The sequence below is a fragment of the Dioscorea cayenensis genome, chromosome 16, assembly GCF_009730915.1.
Source record: "Dioscorea cayenensis subsp. rotundata cultivar TDr96_F1 chromosome 16, TDr96_F1_v2_PseudoChromosome.rev07_lg8_w22 25.fasta, whole genome shotgun sequence".
In the NCBI taxonomy this organism is placed as follows: domain Eukaryota; kingdom Viridiplantae; phylum Streptophyta; class Magnoliopsida; order Dioscoreales; family Dioscoreaceae; genus Dioscorea; species Dioscorea cayenensis.
The window spans coordinates 19,678,617-19,687,576 of record NC_052486.1 but is presented as its reverse complement, the minus strand read 5'-3'; the positions used below and the strand labels follow the sequence as shown (position 1 = coordinate 19,687,576).

Sequence of the window (8,960 nt, the reverse complement as noted above, 5' to 3'; positions counted from 1 at the left end):
ATCCCCACTAACCAATATTTTTAAAACTGAACCGGACCCGCAGAACCGAGAACCGGCCAATAGTCGGTCCGGTTTTAATCGATTTATTGACCAAGACGTGAACCGGTCAAACCCAACCAAACCCGGTGAACCGGCCGGTCGGATCAAAACCGGATAGCTTTTGTTGGTAAATAAATACAGCCGGGCCTATGTCATCGATGAAGGTGAAATCATGGGTGAAATCCATCCGATGCCCGGCCGGCCCCAAGGATTGTAGACGGTTAAGGAACGGAGGCTGGTGATGGAGAGATCATAGGTGTCGTTGTAGTTGTGTGTTATCTCCTCACCGGCTTTCTTCGAGGCGGCGTAGAGGGAGGCGGGGCGATCGGCTATCTTCATGGAGGCGTAGAGGGAGGCGGGGCGATCGGCTTTCTTCATGGTGGCTTAAAGAGTTAGAGGGAGGGAGTTAGGGTTTTCTATCACCATGCATCACGTGAGGGCCATCATATATATATATATATATATGGATATATTTGTTAGTTTGTTCATGCATATCATTATATATATAAACAGTTAGTTTTTTAATGTATATTATATATATATATATATATATATGATATCATCCGATCCGACCGACTGACCCGTGACCCAAATATGAGACCGGTTCACTATCCGGTCCCGTTTTAAAAATATTGCCGCTAACATAGATTCCCAAAAAGTCAGCGTCGTGAATACTAGCACTCGTCCCTCATTTTTGTATTTAGTAATAGCACAAAACTCTTCATAGTAAATCTACATAAAAATAAATTGTTACTCTCTCTCTCTCTCGCATGGTGATCAAGGTTAGGGCAAGGAAGAAATCATTGTCACCTTATCGGCCAACCAGTAGAACTCCAACACAACAAATGGGGATAAATTGAAAAACTCCAAGCCTTCAATGTGATAGAAGTCTTCCAAAGTTTGTTTAAAAAAAAAAGAAAAAAGGAAAAAGGAATGTGAAAATGTTGGACATGATGTGATTAGGTAGTTTTTTCCCATCATTTTCAAGAACAACAATGAAATTTCATAATATGGACCCAGTCGAAATGACCTACAGAGGGCAAAAAAAGAAGTGAAACAATAATGAAAAAAAGATATCCGGGTTATTTAGAACTTATCTGAGCTGTTTGGGAAGTTTCGAAATGTCTGGGGGTCAACAGTAATTTTTCCAATTTTTAATTGTCTTTAACAATTTATTTGTTTGCTTTAATAATTCAATTTTTTAATATGTTATTTGGTTTGTATATGCAATGATAAAATAAACTGCAAAATCTATTTCATTACCATAGAAAGCTTGATGTAATTATTTTATTCATCGCATAAAGACTCAAACTTGATATTATTAAAATACATGCGATTATTATAAATTATAAGACATTGATTGAGCGACCTCCATCCACACAAATAATTTGTCCAGTAATATATGAAGCTGCCGGAAGGCAAAGATAAGCCACAAGCGATGCTACCTCTTCTTGTTCACCAACACGTGCAAGAGGAATGCGAGAGAGTTCTCGCTCTTTATTCTCTTTATTTTCAATATACTAAAAAATAAGGGAAAAAAATCAGTTGAGAATCTAATTCATTTAATACTATTATTAAAAATCATCATATTTTTTAAAAGTTATACTCTTGGTCCAGGCCCAGTTGTAGTTTTAATTGTCCCAGGTGCAACACTGTTTGATCGAATGTTATCCTTCGCCCACTCACAAGCAAGATTTCTTGTCAATTGATTTAATGCTCCTGTCAAAAGAATTAAAATTTAGAGAGCAAGCATTGCACTTTCATCCAAAAATTAATTATGATAAAACTAGCTAACGATAATTTTTTGTTTTGTTTTATTTTGTTTTTATAATAAGCGACAATTATTTTCATTTAAGAGTTTATCAATAGACAGGTAGATATAAAGACACACTAGTTATGATGAATTATCTTGGGACTTATTAATTTTGTCAAGTGATATATGGGGTAATGATAATATACTATGAGCACAACCAGAATATTTTCAGAAACTATACTGAGCTAATAAACCCCTTTACAATGCAACCATGAAGAGAAATGATACAACTCCTCGCACAGGAACCCATTAGAATCTATTTTAACAATACTGTGAACTATTTTAAGAGAAGTTATATATATATATATATATGTATATAAAAATGAGGATGTGTTTTCTACTGACATCTCAAGTAACGTCCCATTGTGGGAACCAATAACTATTGTCCATTTATGCACACTACTTAATAGTACTTTTGCACACCATTCCTACAAATAATAACCTTAGATGATGATCCAACAAGCTGTCATCAAACTACTTATTTTAAAAAGCTAAAGATATATTGGTAATTCTTTTAATTTTTTACCTTTACTCGCTGCATAAAGAGAGATAGGTAGACCTCCTGCAAGGCCAGCAATGGAGGAGATGAAGATGATGCTACCGGAGCCAGAAGTCTTTAAGAGAGGATGGGCAAGTTGGCAGAGATGGAATGCCGATTCAAAATTAGTGCTCATAATGAATGACAACTCTTCAGCAGTGCAATCAATGGTAGGTTTCAGAAATCCTGTTCCTGCATTATTCACCTACATGATATTGTTCTACATGAGTTTTGCAAGTATTAAGTGAAATATTATAACATCTGAAATTCATCAAAGTAACATGTCTTACAAGAATATTAAGTTTTCCATCAAAAATGTTGGAAATTCTCTCCATCAGGTTTTCCCTTTGTGCATGGGAAGAAACATCACATATTGATCCTGTGATTGGGAGATGCAATTCTTGCCATGTTTGTAAACGTTGGTTCAATTCGGCCTCATTTACATCACATACATGCACAGTTGCACCAAATCTGGTTAGCTCTTCAACAATGGCACACCTACCATACAAATTTCATTAGGGATGTCAATTTAGCCCTCTTGACTTGCAAGGGCCATCAATACCTGACTAAAAAAAAAATCCAAAAATTTAATTTTTTTTTTCCAAGTCCTTCCAAATTGTTTCCCTAATGAGGGTGAGTTTTGGTGTCAACGGTTTAAAAATACCTACAAATTTAATTTCTTTTTCAATTTTATTTTATTTTATTTTATTTTATTTTATTTTATTTTTTTTTTGAGGGGAGAGGTCGCCTCTTGCTAAAATGAGGTGAGTTCGCCCTCCTTCATGCAAGAGCAAGGTAGATGTATTTTTGATATTATAAAAAATTACCATGATAATAAAAATTTTAAAAAAAAAAAAGAATTGAATCGATAAAAACTAAAGGAGTTATCTTAGGGACTGATCAAGAAATTTACAAATTTATGTGAATAGATAGGCGATTTTCTTTATGTACTTTCTATAATATAGCTATAATACATAAAATTAAGAAAATGGGTTAGGACCAAGAATCCGAGTATGTTTTTAATGAGTTTAACCAATAAGTTCTATATATTGATTTCTGTTAAGAACAAAGCGAGTAGGTAAAAAATGAGGTGAGTTGCCCTCATTCTTGTGAGAGCTGTATTTTTAGTATTATAAATAAATTTTAAAATATTAAAATAATTGAGGGATTGAATCTATAAAAACTAAAAGAAATATCGAGAAACTCATCAAGAAATTTACAAACTTCTATGAATAAATAAACAATTTTTTTATATATTTTTTATAATATAACTATAATACATAAAATTAAGAAAATGGGTCGGGACTAAAAGAATCCGAGTATGTTTCTAAGGAGTTTAAACAATAGGCTTTATGGACTAATCTCTATAAAGAACAAAGCTAGTATGTTAAAAATGACACTTCACACTATTATCATCCCTAGTTAAAATTGTGGCGATGTCTTGCCTTTCGATATAACTATAAAAAATAACCATTGAATATATGAGATATATAAAAAATAATAATAGAGATTTATACAAAGAATACCCAATTCCTCTTGCTCCTCCGGTTACCAAGGCTGTGGCTCCATCCAGAGACCATCTTTTCTCTCTGCCACTGTCCATGGTCTCCTTGTTCCTAATGCTAAGTATTGCTGTTTATGGTACCCTCTTTTATAATAGCCACTTCGTTTTCTTTAAAATTAAATGACTTAATTATTGAGGCATCAAATTTGATATTTTTTTAATAAATTTGCCAGGTTTGATTCTTTTAAAGTATATATTGGTTTTCCCAACTAATTTGGTTGGTTACTGTTCTACAAGTCAAATTTTTTTTTTCCACCTATGTTAATGGACTTTTTAAAGGTTTTTTTAATTGATTCTAATGCTCCACATATGTCTTAATTTTTATTAACTTTTTATTGTTAGGTTGCATGTGAATATATATACTATTTATTTGAGTTAAAAAAAATTGAATTCGATTTCTGAAATAACAGAAGGAATTGCAAAAATATTCTTTATTTTTATTTTTATTTTTTAAAAAAGCAATTTTGCCTATATTTAAAAGGATTAAACAAAAACTCTCTTTTTTTTTTTTACTTGGGAGACTAATCAATTTTCAAGTAACTTGACTTTTGAAATGTAGTTTGTTATGGAGATTTGTGCACTTATTTAGAATTTTATAAATACCACAGTAGTTGAAATAATTTTTAAACGATGTTATATATGATACATATGCAAGTCGGTATTGACTTTTGAGTTAATAAATAACTTTATAAATAACTATCACATTTTTAATTTTTAAGTTAACATGCATATAATTAAGTAGTTTTGTTGCTCTGTCACTTTATAAGTGATTTTGACCTGATTTTTTTTTTTTTTTTAATTGACGTAAGACTTAAGATTTGACCATGTTTGTAAACACAATTGGGCGAGAAAAGCTATCCTAAAAAATCTAACTCCATGAGAAGGAGCACGTTTAATATGCCATGTACTTTTACTCTCACAAGAGTAAAGAATCGAATTTGTGTTTCACTTGAGTGAAAATAATCAGAGTACTGTTGGGTTTTGAGCCCTTTTGGTTTAAGCATAATTTTAGTTTTTATATTTTCCAATATTTAATTTCATCATTATACTTCATATATATATATATATAATCACATCATTCATATTTGGCAAGCAATATTTTACGGACATCTTATTTTGGATTTTATTATTTTAAATTAAAAAATTAAAAGTAATATTTCATTTTGGCAAGTAATATTTAATAAGTTTTTATAATATAAATATTGGAAAAGGTAAAAATACAAATAAGATTTTAATAGGGTTTATATTCCATATATGTATATTGATAAGAGGAATAGATAACCCGAAGACCTGTTAAATTATCAGGAGTGTGCACAAATCTCAGTGGAGCAAGTGGGGGCGGGGCCCGTATACACATGGACGCTGGGACCACTCGCACACAATCACCGTTCACCTCTCTCTGAAATGTGTCATCAGTCGAGAATTGAACTCTCATCACTCGGTAAAGAGCTTTATCGGCGACCCGTATACCAATAGACTATTTGATCGTTGGCAATATTTCACATATATTAACCCTCTTAAAGAAATGGTTGATTAGATCACCCAATACAATAATGGACTAAATTAACAATTGAAACAGAGCCAAAGACTAACATAATATATATATAATATTTTAATATATTTAACATCCCATATCAAATTCAGAGGGTGGGTTACCTAAGCTTTAGTTTGTCAATAAAACTTTAATTAAATTGCAAGTGGAGACGGATTTAAACCAAATTAGATAGAAAATAAGATTGGAATGTACCGCATTGGATAATGGAAAAAGAAAGAAAGAAAGATGAAGAACAACAGTAAGTTTATATTGGGACATAGGGGAAGAAAACCAATGACAACCCAAAAAAATCCGGGAGGTTGTGAAGCTATTGTTCACCATTATTATTTATGATACTATAGTAATTGTGTCAGCAGCACACGAGTAATGCAACAGCAATGTGAAAATTTAGAATTTTGACTTGTGAGAAACATGGCTTCCACACAACATATGGTTGCCCGAGTGACTCTCAAGAATCTCATAATCACCGATTCGTGGTTTTGTTTTGAAGTAAATTTTTCTAGTTAGTACCTAAGATTAATCTTAAATCAGTTTGAGCACTAACTTTCAATTTGTATCAAAATAAGAATTAAATTTTACTTTTATTTTTTCAGCGGGAAATTGGGGGTTTCCGGTGGATTTTTGGTGATTTGGACACCTGAAAGCTTGTGTGGATACCCTGGGTCCATGTCACCGACTCACCAACTCAGCCACTTAACCAATGTAGCTTTTTTTGGTCCACGTAGGACGTACACGTCAGCTTTTACATGGACAAAAAACACCACATTGGTTAGGTAGCTGAGCTGGCGAGTTGATAATGTGGACCCAGGGCATCCACGCAAGCTTTCTAGTGTCCACATCACCAAAAATCTACCGAAAATCCCCAATTACCCCGCCGGAGAAATGAAATTAAAACTTGGTACTCATTTTGATATAAATTGAAAGTTAGTGCTCAAACTGATATAAGGCTAAAGTTAGGTATTCACTAGAAAAATTTACCCTCTTGTTTTGACTTGAATGAACTAGCTCAAAACTTTTGCACGCTTTTAAACAACATTTACACAGGTGTGTGACTACCTGTATAACTCTCAAAATCTTTAAAATAACACCAATCAAATACAAACTTCACCTCATTGTGTACTAAAATGGGATTTCAAGCAAATGCCATCAAAATTCAACAAAACATATATTGTCACGCCCCGAACCCGGCTTACCAGACCCGGTGCACCGACAAATGGCCGCACACCCACAAGGCCGAGACCTAGTAGGCGTGCAAGGCCTCATAATCTAATCACACAATGGGAAACACAAAGTTTAGAATTTCAACATCCAATAGAAGCTAGTGTCATATACATAAATCTCATACTCACACAACTAGACAGTTAACTCAAATTTAGAAACGTAAACAATAACTCACTAGCCCACTTAGATGCCCCGTCAGCACTATTCACTGGATCTAAAAATCAACAACAAGATTATGAGCTTGGCACTCAAGAATAACCACTAAAAAAATATCGGGATCACAAAATGTTCAATAATCTTTAAAAACATACAAAATGTAACATAACGAAACAAATATCAAAATGAACCCAAAAATCAGAAATAAATCAAAACATATTTAATTTACCAAAATAACGAGCATATTAGGAATGGGGGTGGGGGCGAGGCGGGCGGGGAATGGGATCCCGGGTCCCCCATCCCCGCTCTCCACGGGCGGGATTCCCGGTTAAAAATTCCCCATGGGAAAAAAATCCTCCCTCACTCCCTCATGGGATCCCCCGCCCTACCAAAAACATTAATATAAAAAAATTTTTCTATAAATAACTATAATATTTCTAATGCATTTATGTTACTACATACTAAAGATGCTTATATACAATTGAAAAATAAAAAAATATAATGTATGATGAAAAAAATCTAGATAAAATGGATATTTAAATAAAAAAAAATATAATGCTTATATGTAGCAACACATAGATATTTGAATAAAAAAAATCTAGACAAATTACAATTACCTAATTATCCAATTCATTTAAATTAAATAAATAATTAGTTTTTATGAATATTAGAAATTTGAAAATTAGAAGTTTGAATTTTAATTTGGTAGATATATTATATAATAATTTTATTAAAATAATTTAAGATTTTATTAAATAAATATTTTTAATGAAATATATAAATTTAAATAGTTAATAAGTTGTATGAAATAATTGTGAGTTCCATAATAATAACTAAAAATATTAACAAATAAATATTTATTGATTATATATGTAATATTATGTTAATGTTGAAATAATCTTTAATAAATATATTAAAAATATATAATATATTCTTTTGGGGCATCCCCGCGGGGAGCGGGGCGGGGAGACCATTCCCCACCCCCGCCCCGCCCCGCTAGGCGGGGAGGAATTTTTCCCCGCTCCCCGCCCCGCGGGGGGATGTTTCGGGGAATCCCCACCCCGTCGGGGCGGGGCCCCGGGGGGATCGGGGATTCCCCGCCCCACCCCATTCCTAGAGTATATAAGTCCCCCAAACAACTAATGGCAAAACAAAACTTCAGAACTCATTTATTTAAACTCAGTGACCCGAGTCAGATTTCAGAACTCATAGGTTTACCCTCGGTGACTCAAGCCTGAATATCAGAAGCCATTATTTCTCACCGATGGAACAGTGCGAAACTATAGTTTTTATGTTAGAAGTACGTGTCGACACGGTCAGTGTTTAACCCTCAATGACAGGGTTATTGCACAGTTAATTGGGGACTATGAGTTTCTATAACAAAATATATCGGGTCCAAAATCATCGTAAACGCAATAATATGAAAATTTAGTAATCCCGTTTTCTAACAAAAATTAATCCAATTATATCAAATAACCAACTATCAATTAACAGAATATTCCACACAATTTAACAAATTAATAAAATTTGGATATAGTATTAAAACAAATATATCATTTCTCAGAACTTCAAGTAAATGCAAATATTCATGAATGAAACAAATAAAATAATTCAAAAACAATACATCATGAATCCGTGTCTTCCTATATGAAACTTCTTAAATAATAGATGAAAATATGATATAAGGAAATTTGCTAAAAATTTAACTAAAAGAAAAGTTTATAATGATCACATGCTTCTGAAAGTATACATAATCAAATTTTAATAACTATTGAATAAACCATATAAATAACCAACACAAAAAAACTATTAAATAATTAGAAATTAAAAAAATAAATAATTAAATAACTAATAAAAATACAAACTATCATAAATTAAATAAATATTAAATAAAATTAACTCAATGGAATGATAATTTTTTAAGAGTCAAAATGTATATATATATATATATATGGGTACCATAACGAGAGAAACAAAGAGACGGCGGCTAAGGTTTTGAAACCTAAATAAAAGCTAAATAAAAAAAATTCTGTAATTGCCATCCATGCATAATTAATAAAGTAATTAAAAAAAA

The 8,960-nt window shown here is 32.4% G+C and overlaps 1 protein-coding gene across 2 annotated transcripts; it reads right to left on the bottom strand.

Moving 5' to 3' along the window:
* Window positions 1-1,338: 1,338 nt before the first annotated feature.
* On the bottom strand, window positions 1,339-3,996 carry LOC120279337 (noroxomaritidine/norcraugsodine reductase-like). Of its 2 annotated transcripts, none has more exons than XM_039286263.1 (5): window positions 3,908-3,996; window positions 2,681-2,888; window positions 2,379-2,595; window positions 1,646-1,758; window positions 1,339-1,559 (listed from the first exon to the last, which is right to left on the bottom strand). In XM_039286263.1, the coding sequence occupies exons 1-5, from the start codon at window positions 3,991-3,993 to the stop codon at window positions 1,386-1,388; spliced, it is 798 nt and encodes a 265-aa protein (XP_039142197.1). In that variant the 5' UTR covers window positions 3,994-3,996; the 3' UTR covers window positions 1,339-1,385. The 2 variants fall into 2 exon arrangements, with proteins under 2 accessions (XP_039142197.1, XP_039142198.1); XM_039286264.1 differs by having other exon boundaries at window positions 3,917-3,996.
* Window positions 3,997-8,960: the final 4,964 nt, after the last annotated feature.